General features: G+C 36.8%; 1 protein-coding gene across 3 annotated transcripts; it reads left to right on the plus strand.

Moving 5' to 3' along the window:
• Positions 1-1,597: 1,597 nt before the first annotated feature.
• Positions 1,598-18,769, plus strand: ampd3b (adenosine monophosphate deaminase 3b). 3 transcript variants are annotated; one of them, XM_058388189.1, is made up of 16 exons: positions 1,598-1,829; positions 2,457-2,532; positions 10,340-10,562; positions 10,662-10,839; positions 12,078-12,243; positions 12,365-12,584; positions 12,729-12,858; positions 13,718-13,912; positions 13,993-14,124; positions 14,208-14,371; positions 14,468-14,594; positions 14,684-14,847; positions 15,548-15,668; positions 16,603-16,776; positions 16,868-16,978; positions 17,971-18,769. In XM_058388189.1, the coding sequence occupies exons 2-16, from the start codon at positions 2,457-2,459 to the stop codon at positions 18,145-18,147; spliced, it is 2,358 nt and encodes a 785-aa protein (XP_058244172.1). In that variant the 5' UTR covers positions 1,598-1,829; the 3' UTR covers positions 18,148-18,769. The 3 variants fall into 3 exon arrangements, with proteins under 3 accessions (XP_058244172.1, XP_058244174.1, XP_058244173.1); XM_058388191.1 differs by lacking the exons at positions 1,598-1,829; positions 2,457-2,532 and adding an exon at positions 6,158-6,316; XM_058388190.1 differs by lacking the exons at positions 1,598-1,829; positions 2,457-2,532 and adding an exon at positions 7,982-8,091.
• The last annotated feature ends 7 nt before the right edge of the window (positions 18,770-18,776 follow it).

Below are 18,776 nucleotides of genomic sequence, written 5' to 3' on the forward strand. Positions count from 1 at the left end.
CAGAGTGGAGCTAAGAAGAAGCACATTGGCAGGCATTTTAGACTGCTGACAGGAAAAGTGAGCTCAGACGCCTGACAGTATCAGTTTCTGATGCCACAGTTTCGGTTTGCATATTAGAGGTGATCTTGCCCATCTCAGCACCTTTGGTTTGTGAGATACACAGCATCCTATCTTAAAGCGATGTAAACAAAACAGATATTCTACCATGACTTTTTAAAAGCTTTTAGAAACAAATGTATCAGGAACCTTATGATAATTAGATTATCAGAATAGTAAAAGGTTTGTATAGTGATGATTCAGAGAATGTTTCCCTAACATTAGAAAAATATTCTCTAAAGCATCCCAGGTTACTGCTGAGTTATTGAGGGGATAAAAGTTTACCAGAGAAGTTACCAGAAAATTAAAAAACCTTCCTGGGAAAACCAGTGATATGTCATCCACGTAATCTGTGGGCTAAGGTGATGATTTCCACCTCCCAGTCGGCTAACCACTGCTTATACAAGGAAGCACCCCATGACTTATCCCCAAATAAAACAGTGATCTGAGGATCAAATAACACCACAAGGCACATACCGGGCACAGAAAGGAATATACTGTACGTTCAGCCTCATCAAACACTCCAGAGTCATAAGGCTATCACCAGAATGTTCAACTGCGCAACTTCCAAACTGTGGAGCAAAGTGGAGTGCTTGCTAGCAGTCAGGCAGCTTTTAAAGACACTCACTTCAAGCCAACATAAGGAGGCTCTTTAACAGACTCCAACACAACTGGGACTTTGAGTTTCCTGGAAAACAAAAACACTTCACACTCTTTGGAATCAGTATAGGACCCCAGAGAGAAATGACATCTACAATGCTGGGGGTGCTTCAAGGTTGATGAAAACATGCTAATCCCACATGCTAGGGCTTGTTCCATTCAGAATTAACACCCCCCTGATCCTGGAATGCTGAACATAGGCAATGTTTGAGAGGCCAGAACTACAGTGGCTGGGAATGCCAAATCTTGCTTCAAACTGGGATAACGTATCCCCTCATGGACCTGTGTTAAGCCAATTTGACAGTGAAACATCACACGAACATCGGCATGCCTTAGAGACAGAGGTGGGCCTGTAGCATTAATTGTGCACAAAGGAACACATTGTACTAAATGTTCCTTAGCTGCCAATAATTACATTAAGTATGAATTACAAAACAAAACATGATGTATATATTAAGCAACCCTTGATAAGGTGCACTGGGTGTGTTAGAACAGGGAAAACAATAAAATATACAGGACATCAGGTGCTCCAGGGCTGTAAGGTTTGTGCCAAAATATGTCATTGCTTGACAACCTGAATAACAGGCTTAACTTTTTCATGATGTCATGACTACATATATGCAGTTGGGGGAGCTCTCGGTTTCACTTCTGATTTGGGAAACGTGGTTTGTTTGTTTGCTCATTATCTAGCAAAAATATATATGATGCAATGATATTAGCCATTTTTTATTATAGCAATTATATTAAAAAGGTCACAAGGTCAAGTTCTTCTTCTTTTTCAGAAGAACTTCAAAATCTTTTTAACATTTTTTTTCAAGCAAACTATAAAAGGGGGAACTAGAGGAAGGAACTCTAAGCCACACCCACAGTGACAGAACTTTGCTGTTGGCTTCTGTTTCATGAAGCCAGCAGTGAGAGGGTTAAATGTGTAGGATAGTCACTTGTTAAAGCCAATACGAAGACTGGCGGTTTATCTTCATTCTCAGAGAACAGGCAGAGGAACATCTTTCTCAGAGCAGACACACTAAGTGACAGAGACAAGAAGCACAAAGAACATTTCTACCCACCAAGAGGTGAGTACAATTCAGCTCAGATTATTCAGCTTTATTATTGGAGTTTGTCCTGCTAGTCACACATATTTATATATTTTTTACCAGTTTGCACAAATAGTGCTTGTTAACAAGTTGTACATTTTTTGCCTACTGTGCATGTCTCAACATGCAGTCAACACCACTTCATGCCAACTCTACTCTAAATATTTGTACTATGTTCATTCTGCACAGGACAAGACCAGTCTTTTAACAGATACAAGAAATGACGTGTATTTAAATATAGTAGTAACTTATACTACCTGTGCAGACAGTCAGATGCAATGACGTGTTTGACTTAGGCTTAAAGGTCTTTGCATGCAACAGGAAGATAATTCAGCTTCAGTATCAGTTATGATATGTGCTAAAAGTTAAAGCTTACTTCACAACGTAGTTTCCGTTTTCCTGTTTACAGAGAAACTGAAAGTCGGATTTCCTTGACCTGTTTCAAGTAACATTATAGCTCTATTTATATTAAGATCACTCTGGATAATGTATTTAAACTCTGTTATTTAGACAGTATGCTGCATAATTCAAACACACTTCACAGTTAGTTCTATAAGTACATGAGTAATGTGTGTGACATCTCGCCTCCCTCTGATCAAAAATCAGATGGATCCAAATGCATTAAACAAGATGAAGAGAAAGGTGAATCCTCTGAACAAGCAGCAGTCTACGCCTAATCTAGGTAAGGATGAATACACCATCAGAATCATTTACAAAATAAGCTACAGGCAGAAAAGTACTCAGCACTCACCAACATGCAAACAACACACTAGGCCATGACATTATGAAGACTTTTCACCGATATAATCATTAATACAGCTAATTTATGTTATGTCTGCTTCTAAATCAAACCATGACGTTATACCTTAACCTCAGTAAACAAAAAGAAAACTTTTAAAAAGATAGAAAAACAAAAAAAACAGCAAAAAACATCAAGCTTGAAACTTTCTCCCTCTCTGTTTCTCTCTCTCTGTCTCACTCCTTCTGTCTCTCTGTTTCACACCCCCCACACACATCCACAAACCAAACTAGGCCAAACCATTGTAACACAGTCTTGTTGCACTAGTTCCCTGTTTCAGCACTGTTCAACTTATTTAATTTAATTAAAAAATGTAGTTACTATTTTATGATTACAACCAAAAATAAGATTATTAAACCTTATCCTTATTTCTAGATATACATACTTTGCTTTTCACTTTTCTTGCTCTTTTGGCAGATTATTTTGCTATTTTTAAGCATTAATTTCTAGAAAGAAGCAAAAATTATCTACAAGTAGAATATAAAAATTGTACAATGTTTAAAAATAGTAACACAAACATTACACTGTAACATAACTAGCCTTAGACGTCTGTCCATAACAGAGATATGACCCAGTGAGGAAGTCTGGTTTCTGAAGATAGTCATGTCTAAAACACACACACACACACACATATGCATATGAACACACATGTACATTGCATATGAATGCAGCATTTTTTTGGTATTCATTAGCTCCAACTTGATGTTTATAACTAACTAAAAGCCAAAATATCAGTGGGGAGGTTGAAAACAGTTATAAAGTCTCTCAGCACAGTTTATTAGGAGAGTTGCAAAACATCTTTCCTCTTTAAAGAAAACAAATTGTTGTTTAAAGTACAACTGCAAGGGCCGTTTGTCATTCTCTTGTGTCCTTCAAATCTATTTTCAACTAACAATGTCATGTGGATTATGTTAGTGTTTAAGATATGTTTAGTTTTCTTTTGAAATGGACATAAAGTTAAATATAGGTTAGAACATTTTTATTATTAATACTCTAAGCCCTAGGCCGATTCCACCCACTGAACATGGATAGACATCAGTACACAAACAAACAGGACTGTGCAAGAAACACTGTCACCATCTTAAACCTACGGCTATGAAATTGAGTCACCTGTATTTCTAAGATCTCACTAGGCCACTTGGGTAATAAATGTCAGAATTAAGAGTGTTGCTTAAAGAGTAGCATCAGTTTTGAAACAGGGTTGTTTGTTAAATAAAATAAAAAATGCAAAAAATGACATCTAGCAATGTAACGTATCTTAAATCTAGTCAAATGTAGCTATTTCCTATTTTAAGCTTATAAGAAACCAAATATGAGATTATTAAGCCTTATTTTTGAAATATATAGGCATTGTTATTTGTTTTGTTGGCATAATTATCTGCCAATAATATCGAAATGTTTAAAATATTTAAATAGTCATTATTTATAACTTAAAGAAAATCTTATAATATGAAATGGTAGATAAATTTACCTAGATTCAAGATATTATCCCTTGCTAAAATGTCATTTTTTGCACTGTAGTTGTTACACAGCCAACGATTTGTAGTCAGTTGGTTTTGAACTGCAGTAGTAACATATTCTGAGCAGATAAACTACTAAGTTGGAGTTGTGTATATAGTATGCTGAGGTGATTCACTTCTCTATTTCAAGCAGCTTATGGTGTCCTTGCTGAGCAAAGAAACATTTATTTAAATGGTATTTAGTAGCATAATGATGACTAGCTGCTTAATGTGGATGGTGATAGCTGCCTTTAGTTTTTGTTGAGGAAGCAGAATGAGGAATGAATAGGTGAATGTAATAGAAGTAAGTGTTCAGATAGGTGAGAGGTTGGCATGGGTTTTGTGGCAAGGACAAATGCACAACCAGAGCTATGAGTATAAATTTAGTGTTTACATGTTTTTGCAAAATCCAGGTTCAAGTCTTAAATGCAGCTTTACATTAATTATATGGTCACCAGCCACTCTGAAAGGAACACCTATTCTTTTACACAATCATGTAATTATCCAATCAGCCAATCAAATGGCAGCAGCACAATGCATACATTTACGCAGATACAAGTGCTTCAGGTAATATTGAAGAGTACTTGAGTTACTGTACAGTGTCTGTCAAATTGAACCAGTCTGGCAATTATTTTCTGTCTTTTCTCAACAACAAAGCATTTCTAGCTGCTGTTGTGTGTGAAAATCACACAAAGGAGACAGCAGTTTCTAAAATACTAGTATGTCGGGTATCAACGACCATTCCACAGTCCAGTTCTCTGAATACCCCTATTCTTATGCTTGATGTGAACTTCACCTGAAGCTTTATGATCTGTATCAGCATAATCGTATGCATTGTGCTGCTGCCACTTGATAGACTGACATGATAAGTACATGAATGTGCAGGTGTACAGCTGTTGCTGTTAGTGTCTGGTGAATGTATGATTCTAGCTAAATGTTACAACAACAGTTAAATCTGTTTTCCATCAAATACTTAATTTAGGGGTTTCACAGCAATGGGAAGCAAATGCAGTCAAAACCTTTGCATTTGTAATTTCAAATTTTATTTATTCAAATTTTATTTATTTATTAAAATTCAAATTTTAAATAATTATGAAAACTGTATAGATTTTTCTCCCCACTTGAATACAATACGCTAATTTATTTTACTTTATGATATATAATCTTAATTACAGCTATTCCAGTTCCATTTTGCAGCACTACAAAGTATTAAAAGGGAGGATATTTATGCATCAGAAATCCTTATGTAAGGATCTGTTCATTTCTAGTTTTTAGTGTTCTAGTAATACTTGTACGATGAAGCGGCACAACACAGGGTAACAAGGTATATTACTGTAATCTGTATTGGCCTTACTGTAAATATTAGACAGTGTAAATATCTACTGTTAAGAGCATTGTGTGCTACAAGATCCTAATATTCTGTATCCAGCTAGATCTAGATTTCTTTCTCAATAAAATAAACAAGAATTTTTCACTTCAGTGATAAATATCACTTACTTTGATTTTCTGGTTTCTTTGCATTTCTTGGGTTTAATCCAAAAACTAAATATAATTTCATTCCAAATTCAAAAAAGTCAGTTTTTATTTTTCTCTAACGTGTATCTGTAATCCGTAGTCATTAACCTCCTGTTCAATAAAGCATGCTTAAGCTCTTAAGCTTTAAATAGGTCAAACTGGTTTGCCTGGACTTGTTAACATGACCTACACATCCCAGGGAATTTGTACATTCTGTTATCTTGTTAATGATAAAAACAGAATGCATAAATTCTTTGTTGACGCATGAATAGTTACAGTGATATCTTTCAAGTCACAGGGAATGCTGAGGTTCATTTGGTCATTGGGTTAGTGTAACAGGATAGCATAATCATTTTGGTAAGTATAATGGTTATTGTTGAAGAAAAATGAGTAAATGAGAAGTGTGTGAAAGAGGTGTTACGGTGGAGCAGAAGAGGGTGTGAGAGTCTGGCATAGCTTTAGTGGGATGGACATGTACACAACAAGAGCTATGTGCTTAGGCGGAGTTTGATTTCTCCCAACTGTTTCCTTGGAAGTATTGGAAAGGTCAGTAATACCCATAAAAAGACACATAAAAGGACTTGGACCCTGCACTCCTTTTAAAAATCACTAAAGTTGAAGAGAAGAACCAACTTGATCTACAATACGCAAAGGTAAAGTCATGTTTCTGTGATGGACAAAACTTTACCTGGTAAATATTTTGCGCAGTAGCATACCAGGAAATGCTTTATACATCTTTGTGTTAATCTTAGACTCCATGAATTCCATTTATGCATGCAAAGCTATTGTCCCCTAGTAGGGTTGTTAGGGGTTTGGTGTAACACTTTAAATAAAACAGGTAGGATTTGGAAAGGTGTGTCAAGGTCATTTATTTTAAGCTCATAGTCATAGTGTTCTCGCCGCAGGAGCTATGCAAGCTTGTATGCAGCATTAAGCTCTGTCACTGGGTACAACAGTGGTGCGTTATTCTTGGAGCTACTCGTTTTAGTTGTTTGGAGAGTCAACATTCTAGTTTGGGTAAAAATAAATAGAAACAGACTATATGTATGGAGTGAGAGAATGTTCCCAAATAGGGAGATTATACACACAAACAGATAAACAGATATACAGAATAGTAAAGGTAATGGCTAATCCAGTCAAATGAGCTTGTTAGTATGAAAATCTGTGAATAAGGCAGGGCTGTGTTTGTGTTTTTTGGCACCAGTTGCTATTGCCAGGGTGTGGCCAACACATGAAACGACAGTGCAGTGTAGATAGGATCCATGTTTTGCTTAATAAAATGTTAAACAGTTAGATGATCTAATACAAACTCTTCTTAAAGGTTTTGCAGCCCCAAACCCCCTTTACCTGTAAAATAAATTCCACTCACCCTTACAGCAGTGCAAATTAATTTTATACACACGGTTCAATTATTGAAATATTAGGCTCATTTTTCCACTGTGTACACTCTGATGGCTATTTATTGGAGCCTTACAAGCTTTTATTCCCGGTGCTACAACCCACAGAATATGTTAACTGTCAAAAAAAAAAAAAAATCCAAGATGAGATTAATTAGAAGTTGTATTATTTTTAAGGTTTGGATTAAATCTGCTCACCTGAAATGAACAGCCAACACTTAAAACTAAATAGTAAATCTAACTTGAGTAACATAATCAAAAAATATCAGAGACTCACTTGCTATAGTGTTGTGTGTAGTGCAGCTGAACAACGTCTAGGACTACTTACATAACAAACACAAAAATAAACTAGTACAACATAAAAAATACATGAACATGGCATGGATATGCCAACAGATGCTGACAGTACAGACAATAGACAAAGAGTGCTATACAAACACTTATATACTTGTGGTCATAGAGCATAAATAATTGTGGTTCAGGTGCATGTGATCGATCATGTGACTCGGTGCATGATTTGAACATGTGGAATGCAGAGGTTAACAGGTGCTGTTGTCCTATGGCGCTGTCTGTGTTAACTAGACAACGTCAGTACCTAATATTGATCTTTTCTTTTGTGTATTTGTGCTAGGGTTTTGTATATTACAATATACAATACGACTTTAACTGTTATATATACTGCAAATGATAATGTAATGCATCGGGTTTGCTCCAGACAGTTCTCCCTTGCACACTATTCCAAACACAGTTCAGGGAATTAGGTGTCCATATCCTCTTCAGCTTTAATAGCTATTGGCATTTTGGTTTCCTAGTCTCCGGCACTCGCACACCCCCAGCTGGCTGCCAGTTATGACATTTGGGAAAGACTTTGTGTCCTGAATCAACATGACGTTGTCAGTGTCAGCCTCTTTAAATAGAGAAAGAGAAGGACACTCAAGACACTGTAATGCTAACACTGATTCGATGTGCATCATAAGCACTGAGCATAAGAACTTTTCAAAACAAAATTATGGCGATGATGGCTTCAGAAGGTAAGAGACAAGAGTGTGTTTTCCTGCTTTGGTGATAACAAGCTTACAGAGAATCAAAGGAGTGGGTGATGATCAAAACTTTGGATATTGTGTAGTTCAGAGATACTCAGGAATGACAGGTAAGAATGATTTTCTTGAATGAGAGGATAGCATTTTAAGGCTGCAACATTCCTCACTAATGAATAATAAAACCACCATATAACATCACAAGTGCACTATTTCATAAATCCATCTGAATCAAACGTATTTACAATCCAATTCAGTCTATTAAGAACTGCCTTTTTAGACAGTTGATATTTTTATATACTCGCTGTAATTTTAAGTTTTAAGCTAAGGAAAACTTGGAATCTGTTCTAGATACATCTAGAAAGGACATCTAGAAGGCCCTCCAGATGGGAACGCTCTGGAAACATCAGTCTCACAGTGCTGTCACGTCTCCTATTGGAGGCTGCCAGGATTGTTGACACTGGATCTAGTTACATGTCAACAAGTCAATAGAAAAGAATTTCACCATGGGCTGTTTATAGAATCAAGCACTACAAGCAACCCACAAGCTGTTTGTGTCATCAGTCTCAAAAAAGAAATGATCCAAGTGGTAAATTAGGAACCACGTTTTAAAAGAGAGTTTAAAAATGGCTGTGTAGCACCAGTAATAGCTTAGCAGTGAAAGGCATGGAATGAGGTATGGAAAGGCCTGCTAGATTTTGACTGTCACTGAAAATCAAACATTTACCAAGCCTGAAGCACACTGATCATGCGACTGACATTTAATCACAAACACTAGACAGGATGTTGGATAAACATATGGAGTATATAGTGGAACAGTGCCATTACTGTACTCTGACAACAAGCATTATCACATTATTTCTTATGCATTGTGAAATAGTACAAACTGTGTCAAAGCACAAGTGTTACTGATTCGATTTATTATAAATCTACAAGAAGTGAAGATAATGAAGGAGTATTTTGGTCTTTACTGATGAACAACTTGTAAAGCTCAGTTCTGTTTACCCAAATACATGCTGTAGTTCCAGATTCTGTACTATTTTTATGGCTTAGATGAGTGTGCTTTACATAAACAGTACATAAACAGTAAGCGTGGTCACTGGTTACTCCACCATAGTGCACATAGCCAACTGCCCTGTTCAAGCTGACGCATTAGAATCCAGTGAACATAAGAAGGGATGCTGCCCTTGATATGTGCTCAGTAATGTTTACAGTAATATGATTAATATTTCTGGCAGAACACGAACTGAAACTTGAGCTTTGTCTACAGACATATTATATGTACACAGCCTTCATGATATTGCATCATAAGCTTGGAAGGCCACCTCAGACTTTAGCTGACATCTGCTAGTTTTAATAATCTTAAATATAATGCTTATACAAATCACAGTACTGTTTGCTTTTCTACAACTGTATACTGTTTAATAACAAATGATCATTCTAATACTGGGTGGCACTTAGAAGAGAATCCTTTTGAATCGAGTTCAAGGTTTGGTCTCTTTCTGCCAAGTATACAGGAGGCAAAATCTATTGCATAATCATAAGAATTAAATAAAAAAAATATCTTCTTGGAGTTTTATAGACCTAAAAAAAAATAAAAGAAATAAACATCATAAGACCTGAAGGTGTATAAGACATGACCTTTAATCATAAACACAGTATTTTATCAGGCCTTTTGCACATTATTTTTAATAGCTGCATTTATAAGTGATTACTAATGCATGTTTCATATCAGACTTCTTGTTCTATGTTTGAAAAAGCAGAACATTTCTGCTGTTGTTTTTACATGTGGTTAGGCAAAAATTTCATGAGCGTGATTTGCACATGCTTCTAGTGCCATGCAGCTTATGCCAACAGTAAAAATAGACTTATGGACTCAAGTGAAAATGCACATGTTCTTATCATAATCACATAATAAAACAAATGTATAAAGACCAACACAGTCCAATGTCTGTCTATACTTTTGCGATTGTTTCTGCTGTACTAATCAAACTCTTGTAACGGTTTGCATTATTTCTCATGTTGACTTCTTCTCATGATTTCTCGCAATAGTGGTCACACCAGATGTGTAAACAGGAACTGAATAGTTTTTCCTTTTTTGTGCTGCAATGCTCCATTAATTGTTAAGAAGGCTCTTAAATTCTCCACAACATTTTTTACCTATTATGCATGAACTCTTCTAACTTAATAAAGAAACACCTTTTAGAGAATTTCATTCTCAGCATCTGGGTTTATCTTACAGACATGCCTCGGCAGTTCCCGAAGATCTCCTTCAGTGAGGTGGATGAGAAGGTGAAACGGCTAGCTGAGAAGGTGTATGCATCAGCAATAAAAGAGGAGAACACCAAAGATGTCATGTCTATGTTTACCGTGCCTGAGGATTGCCCCATTGGCCTCCATCAGGCTAAGGAGAGAGAGCTGCTCAAAGAGCTGGCTGAGGAACATTCTGCAGAGAGTGTCAAAAGGTCACTAGACGCAGAGACACATAAAGAAAGACCACATTAGTGAGTGAGTCTATGTGTTTTTCATGAAGTCATTTTTGTTCTTTTTTTGCCAAACACTAGGAAGCAGAGTTTTAAGCTCATCCGTTCCCAGTCTATATCTCTTCAGATCCCATGTGCGTCTGAGTGGGCCATGTCTGTGATTGGTCCTCTCCTCACCCCGGCTACATCTGACGCTCCTGCTGTAAGCAATGTCCCAGAGTTCCAGAGAGTTACTATCAGTGGTGACTACTGTGCAGGGGTAGGTGCAATCATTTATTCGGCTTTTGCAGAGCATGGAATGGTGTTTTTGCAGATAAGAGTAAAAGAACCCAAAATGCAGCTCTAGGTGACACAGAATATAACAAAAACACTTCTTTAGCCCTTGCAATCCTTAGGATAATCATTAAAGCAGCATGTCATGTGATGTGAACTGACTTATTCAGACAAATAACCAATTATTGTAACAAAAAATATTGCTTTTAGCATCATCTTTGTTTACCAATAGTTACCTTTGATTTTGAATTGACACTTCACACTTGTCTATGATGCCTCAAGCTATGACTCTGATATAATGTGACTAATTGTGAGTAATAGAAAAATAAATTGCAGACAATAAAACACACATGAGGTAATGAAAACTTGCCCAGTTGCTTACAGGTCACGGTCATTAAAAAACAACAAAACTTAGGAGTGTCTAAAGTAAAATAAGCTCTACAGACAAAATAAATGACTCAGATAGGATTACACCCACTCAGCCTTATTAACAGTCCTGGTCATGTAAGGTAAGGATTCCAGCTGTGTTTGGAGTCAATTTTAGCTCACACCCTCATTGAAAGGGTGTTAATAGAAATAACTTCACCTGCTGCTCGACTTTAATTCCACTGATGGTGAACCAACCAGAAACACTGGCAAATCCGGCTACTTTGATGCATTTCCTTGGCTGTACAAAATTCTACAGCCTTTGCAACTAACATCCTTAATTTTAACCTGTTTTACACAAAAATGTGTCTGGTATTACTTCTCTTTTCTCCTTCTACACACATCTGAGATTCTGAAAAAAAAAGCATGGTGCACAGCCTTTTGGCACTGTATACTAAAGCACTGAATTTGGGATATTCAGATGTAACCGTTTTTTTGGTTAAAAGTTTATTATAACCTGATAAACTGGGAATAAACTGTTAAACATTTTAGAAGCTGAAGAATGCATATTTCGGAAGGGTGAAACAGTAGGGACGGTTAACACTTTTGTTTCACTTATAAAGATGTACATATATTCTAGATTAAATAGTAATTTATATTATAATGTATAAAAGTTACTTTAAAAGCAAGAACTTCAGAATTAAAATAGGAATAATCTATATGGTTTTTTTTTTTTGTCATTCTGGACTGTTTATCAGAAAATCCAAGGATTAACTCAACACAAAAGGTAGTATTAAATGCGTGAAGTATGTTTAGAGTACAATTCTATCATACATTGTTCTCCAATTATTGTTACAGATCACAGTTGATGACTATGAGCAGGCGTCAAAAAGCCTGTTGAAAGCATTACTCATCAGAGAAAAATATGCCCGTCTGGCATATCACCACTTTCCCAGAACCACTGCCAAGTTTCTAAGGAGTGCCAATAATGATACATGGAGTGAAGATGAAGAAGTTCTACCAGGTGGGTGTGCTGGCAGGAGCTGTGACTGAAATTAAAATAGGAGTAGTTCTCTTCAAACACTTTGTATGAACATCGCCTTGAAGGATGTTAAGCATGTGTTTGTAAATTATGGCAATTACAGATAGCACTCCCTGCCCAAGTGAGGGTGAGGACCCATACAGTATGGAGGACATCCCTCAGAACCTCGACTACATCCTGAAGATGAAGGATGGCATCATACATGTGTATGATGATGCAGACGCTTTGAGTAAAGACATGCCACACACTTTACCATACCCTGATATGGAGACTTTCAGTATTGACATGACTCATGTCCTTGCCATGATTGCTGATGGACCAACGTAAGTTCTACAAGAGATGCTATCAAAACACTCACCCATTATCTTCTAACACCTAACCAACCAAGGAGTGTACCTTTTGTGTATCTTTTAAAATTTTGTTAGTTTAATATACATTGTACCATATTTTATTCCACTAATTTTCAGGAAAACCTATTGTCACAGAAGGCTTAACTTTCTTATGTCCAAGTTCTACTTGCATGAGATGTTGAATGAGATGGCAGAGCTGAAGGAACTAAAGAGTGTTCCACATAGGGACTTCTACAATGTCAGGAAGGTATGAAACTAAAAAATCTATCTCTGTCTATCTATAAATCTGTCTATCTATCTGTCTTCAAATGGGTGTTTAGTCCAATTTTAGTTTCTGCTCTAATGGCATTTGGCCAAAAACAGCATTATAGAGTAAATAATTGACCTTGTCTGCATTCATTACACTCATGACTGTATTTCACATGCAATGTCTTTCTCACTGCTGATAAAGAGGGAATGAGGAAGAATAGCCTAAATTAATCTCAAATCTAGAAAGTATTCACTCTGTTTATTCAGTCAATAAGTGCCACAGAATCGTGAATCTACATTTTGGGCAAGAAAGAAACCAGGTGCTTCTTTACACCATTGTATGTATTTTTATTATAACCATTAGTGGTGGTTCTACAAAAGTCCAAAATAATCCTCCTTAAGACTTTTGTGAACTGATGTGGATGCCAAAAATAAACCCTGAACTGAGATATTTCTGGATTGTTTTTCTCCCGATTTTTCTCCCCACATGTCACCCACTAGCTAACTTTTCCCTATCATATTACAGCTTGTAACTGGGGAAGGAGGGTCGGGCAAACGTTATTCCTCAAAGACACATCAAGCCAAAGTCATGCTCATGCAGCATCACAGGGCAGCGTAACATTCAGAGAACACAGCCAATGGTGTCATGATTCAAATTTTTTGATCATTTGTTGACAAATAGAGCAAATGCTTTTTGTTGTAAATGTTGGGAGTCCAAATTGATGTCTTTAAATTTGAAAGACAGAGGCTCTTAACCCTGCTAGCCTCCTGAAAAGTTCATTCATAAGATCTGGATTCTCCTCAGAAACAGCATTCACCTCTTAACCCAAATCTGATGTGACTTTCATTATGTTTAGGTGGACACCCACATCCATGCAGCAGCCTGCATGAACCAAAAGCACCTCCTCCGGTTCATCCAGGACACGTGTAACAAAGAAGCAGAACGGGTGGTGATGGAAAAGAGTGGGAAAAAGATCACCCTGAAGCAGGTGTTTGAAACCCTCCACATGGACCCTTATGATCTCACGGTGGATTCACTGGATGTACATGCTGTACGTATGCCTTATACTGCAAAATTTACTTTAGATGATCATTTTGAAATTATAGTGACTAACAAAAGTTTCTATTTCAGGGCAGGCAAACTTTCCACCGTTTTGACAAGTTTAACTCCAAGTACAACCCAGTAGGTGCAAGTGAGCTTCGTGAGATTTACCTAAAATCTGACAACTACATTAATGGAGAATATTTTGCACGGCTTATCAAGGTAAAATAAACATAATGACTCCAGTCATATAAATACTCTTTATGACACAATGCTTTCTGTAATAATGTTGCTGTTGTTTATAGGAGGTGGCACATGATCTGGAGGAAAGTAAGTACCAGTATGCAGAGCCCCGCCTTTCCATCTATGGCCGCTCTGTCAACGAATGGGAAAGCCTAGCAAAATGGTTCATCCAGCAAAAGATGTACTCCCCCAACCTAAGATATATGATCCAAGTTCCAAGGATATAGTAAGTGTAACAGACCTATGGCTCTGTATTAGAACATTGTTTTGTGTCAGATTCCTATAAAATAATATTACATAAAATGTGTTTTTTGTCTCTCAGTGACATTTTCAGATCCAAGAAGATAATTCCAAACTTTGCCATGATGCTTGAGAACATCTTTCTTCCTCTGTTTGAGGCTACTGTTAACCCTCAGAAGCACAAGGAAATTCATATTTTACTGAAATATGTGAGTCCTGATTTTACAATAAGTACTAATTAATTATTTTGACAGTTATACAAATATGTTCACTAAAAGTTCTTGCTATTCATCTGCAGGTGACGGGCTTTGACAGTGTGGATGATGAGTCCAAACATAGTGATCACATGTTCTCCTATAAGAGCCCTAAACCAGAGGAATGGACCATGGAAGAAAACCCTCCTTACAGTTACTACCTCTTCCACATGTATTCCAACATTATGGTGCTGAACAACCTGAGAAAGTAAGTATTTAATTTTATTCAGTTCAGACAAAATGTAAAGATTATTTCACAAGTTATTTTTATTATCAAGATACTTAAATAAGTAAGCAATAAACCCCTGACGGAAGGTGCTGCCATGTATCTTGTGTATGTTTGAGTCAGGCTGTTGTGAACCTGAAGTTATTTTTGTTCCAATAACAGCACATAGCAGTGTGATTAATTCCTTTTATATAACAAACTGTATTAATGAACGGCACATCATACTTTTTTTTTTGTCTGTTTATAGTTACATTCCACTATAAACTTCACAAAACAAGTCAGTTCCCATTATCATATACTCAAACAGTGCTAGAAAACCTAAAGTTACACTCACCGAATGTTAAACATTTGACACTCCTTTCAAAAATTCTAAATAAGCATCTATTCACAGTAAACTTGAAATTCAGTTTATGTGACATATCCATTATACAGGTCCCTATGTAAACGGTTAATATGGAAATGGTAATGCATCAGACTGTCATTTTCCGCCTTGCAATTTGTCTTTTTTAAAATAATGCATTAGTATTTGACTTTGATACATTGATGTCATCACATTTTTGATACAGAATTATTTATTTCTTCTGGTCAAGGAAAGATAAAGTGTGTGTGGTATGTATGTATGTATGTATGTATTCCTATTAGCTCCCTCTATATGCTAACAGCATATCATGTTATATTCCAGGGAACGTGGCCTCTGTACCTTTCAGTTCCGTCCACACTGTGGAGAAGCAGGCTCCATCACTCATCTGGTGTCAGCCTTCCTCACTGCAGATAACATCTCTCACGGTCTCAACCTGAAGAAGGTTAGTGCAAAGAATATTAAGACCATTTCAAGACATTTCTCAAGCATAAAATGGTCTTATTCTATTGGTAGATAATTTAGCCTCTTTTTAGAAATAAACAAAAATAATCAAAATCATCTCCCAAAAAATGTGAAACTTTAAAATGAGTAAACTTATTTTAATAATCTATAATCTAAAAAAGACATTTTTACTTCTTGTGCCATGAATTCACTCTTTAAGAATCCTAAAAATCATTATTTGATTCTGCGACTTAGTGGTTTGCACATTTAATTGTCTCACACTTCTAGGTTTGGAGGATCGATTTCCACTTTTTCACCTTTGCCCTGTTTTTGGTGTTTGCATGTTTTGCATGATTCAGGGGTTTCCTCTGAGTACTCCGGTTTCTTCTCCTAGTCCAAAGACATGCATTGTAGGCTGATTGGCATCACTATATTGTCCATAATGTGTGAATGGGTGTGTGAGTGTGTGTGATTGTGACCTGTAATGGGTTGGCACCCGATTCAGGGTGTCCCCATCCCAAGGTTCTGCAGAATAGGCTCCAGTTCCCTGCAAACCTGTGTAGGACAAGCAGTACAGAAAATGGATGAAATCATAATTTGAATAACAGTAGAATTAAAAAAAAATAGAAATATCAGAACCAAAATCTTTAGCAAATGGAATGCATGCTTTTTATTAATAATGAAGATCCTGCTTTAAGCACTGAGGAATGATGAAGAAACGATATCTTGTATGTGTTCTAGTTTCTCCATGACTTTGTGTTTCTATGGCACTTTTTGGATTGCTATCTTTCTGCTTTTTCCAGAGTATTAACACAGTGACTGTAACAATTCTTTATTTTGATGACTTTTAAGAAATATTAGCATATTGCACGTCAATACCGTGTTAAATGTGTTAACACAAACTTCTGCCCTCTTCACCATTTTGACCTCCTCAGAGTCCTGTGCTACAGTACCTTTATTATCTGGCTCAGATACCCATTGCTATGTCTCCTCTGAGCAACAATAGCTTGTTCCTGGAGTACTCCAAGAACCCACTACGAGAATTCCTCCATAAGGGCCTATGTGTCTCACTGTCCACTGATGACCCCATGCAGTTCCACTACACCAAAGTACGTGACTTTCACACTCACAATACCTGCAAAGTGACTCCTGAAGGACTTAATGCTGACGTTTCTTTCTTTTCTATTTTGTGCTTGGCAGGAGGCTCTAATGGAGGAGTATGCTATTGCAGGACAGCTGTGGAAGCTCAGTACATGTGATCTCTGCGAGATTGCTAGAAACAGTGTCCTACAAAGTGGCATCTCACATCAGGTACACTGGTGGCACCATGTCTACCTTTTTACACACTTCTGAAACATTTTTGGATATTTAATGATTGTAGCTCATCTACTGTGAATCTTTTATGAGAGGGAAACTCTCTGTTGGAGGGTTAGGACTCATTATAGATTAAATTAATTTATAAATAAGTCAGTTTTGAACTACAAATAAAAATGGATAACACTAACAATTGACCCTAATGTCAAAAAAATATTGTTGTCTATGAAGGGCTGGCATGAGTTTAACCAGATAGCAGAAATTTTAATATTTTAATGTTTTATTTCTCAGCATTTATACCACAGTAATGCGCCAATGCTAATATTTATTTTCACATATATTTTTTTTATGAACACCATACCTTTTAATCATTTGTAGTTACAGTAGATAGCATAGTTAATGTGGTGGAAAGTACAGTTTCAGGTAGTTCCGGGTATCACTTCTGTTAGGATTTAAAAGTGCGGCTTTGGAATGTTACAGAGAAAACGCAATGTCTGCCATCCTGAAGACTTTCTTGTGTTGTAAAATGTCTGATTATTACTTCTGATACTGGAGACTTCACTATTATCCACAAACATTTTTCAATCTGCATATGTGGAGTGTTCACCATGCATTCATCTCTCTGTAAGTTGTTACTAAATAAACAAATCATGTATTAGAACAAGTGTATTAACATCAACCTTACAGCTAGAACTGCTGTTATGAATTTCAACACCCTTTGACCAATCAGAATTGAGCATTCAACAGTATTGTTGAATGAGGAAAGAACAAGTTATTTTTCAAAATCATTTGTTTCACTTTCAGTAAACATTTAAATTATGATCTGAATTTAAGATCTGAGTGAACTGAAGTGTATTCACACCGAGGTGGTTTCCTTCGCCCTTGTTCATGCCTAGACATGCCCTGCTTTACTGTTTAGTTACTCCCTCATATCTATAGATTCTAAAACGTATCTGCAATTTTCTATTCATTCCTCTTGTCTCTAACAGGAAAAGAAACATTTCTTAGGTGAGAACTACCTCGAGGATGGACCAGAAGGGAACGACATTCGCCGTACCAACGTGGCCCAGATCCGGTTGGCCTACAGGCACGAGACCATGTGCAATGAGCTCAGCTTCCTGGTGGACGCATTTAAAACTGAGCCCATAACTGGAAAGACCGTGTGAATGTATTGGAAGCCAAACTATAGGAAGCATGAGTTTGTTAAGAGCTCATTAAAAATGCAGCAATAAAATGAGATTCCTGCATATAGGAGTTTTTATTTAGTTTGTGATTGCATTGAGCCTTACACTCATGGCCCAAGTGCCTTAAGCAAGATTGAATTCTCCTGAATCTGTTCAGGAATGGGATATTTATAGTAAAGAAAGATGAGTAAACGAGATGACTAAAGGGGTCGGTTTTAGTTTAATGATATTCTTATGAGCTTCTTAAGTGAGAATGCAGGGTTTTTCCTCTCACATTTAATGATAAACACTGCTCTATGGCGTGCACAGGCTCAGTGCTCACCTCAAATCAACTTGAGTCACTAAGTACCTTGATGAACTTGTTAGACTACATTTGGGTGGCTACAATTTCTAGTGTTAAAAGTGGGACAAGACTTTCTTTTATTCTGAGCTGTGCTGTTTTTTTCCCACCACATGAGAAGCACAGCAATTGCACAGTGTTGTGAATGTAGCAGTGTGACAGGACCAGGGCACATATCTGTTTTTTCTTTTGCTTGCGTGTGTGTGTGTGCGTGCGTGTGTGTGTGCGCGTGTGTGTGTGTTTTTCTTTTCTTCCACTGGTACCTACAGGG

Source organism: Hemibagrus wyckioides, linkage group LG04 (genome assembly GCF_019097595.1).
Source record: "Hemibagrus wyckioides isolate EC202008001 linkage group LG04, SWU_Hwy_1.0, whole genome shotgun sequence".
Classification (NCBI taxonomy): domain Eukaryota; kingdom Metazoa; phylum Chordata; class Actinopteri; order Siluriformes; family Bagridae; genus Hemibagrus; species Hemibagrus wyckioides.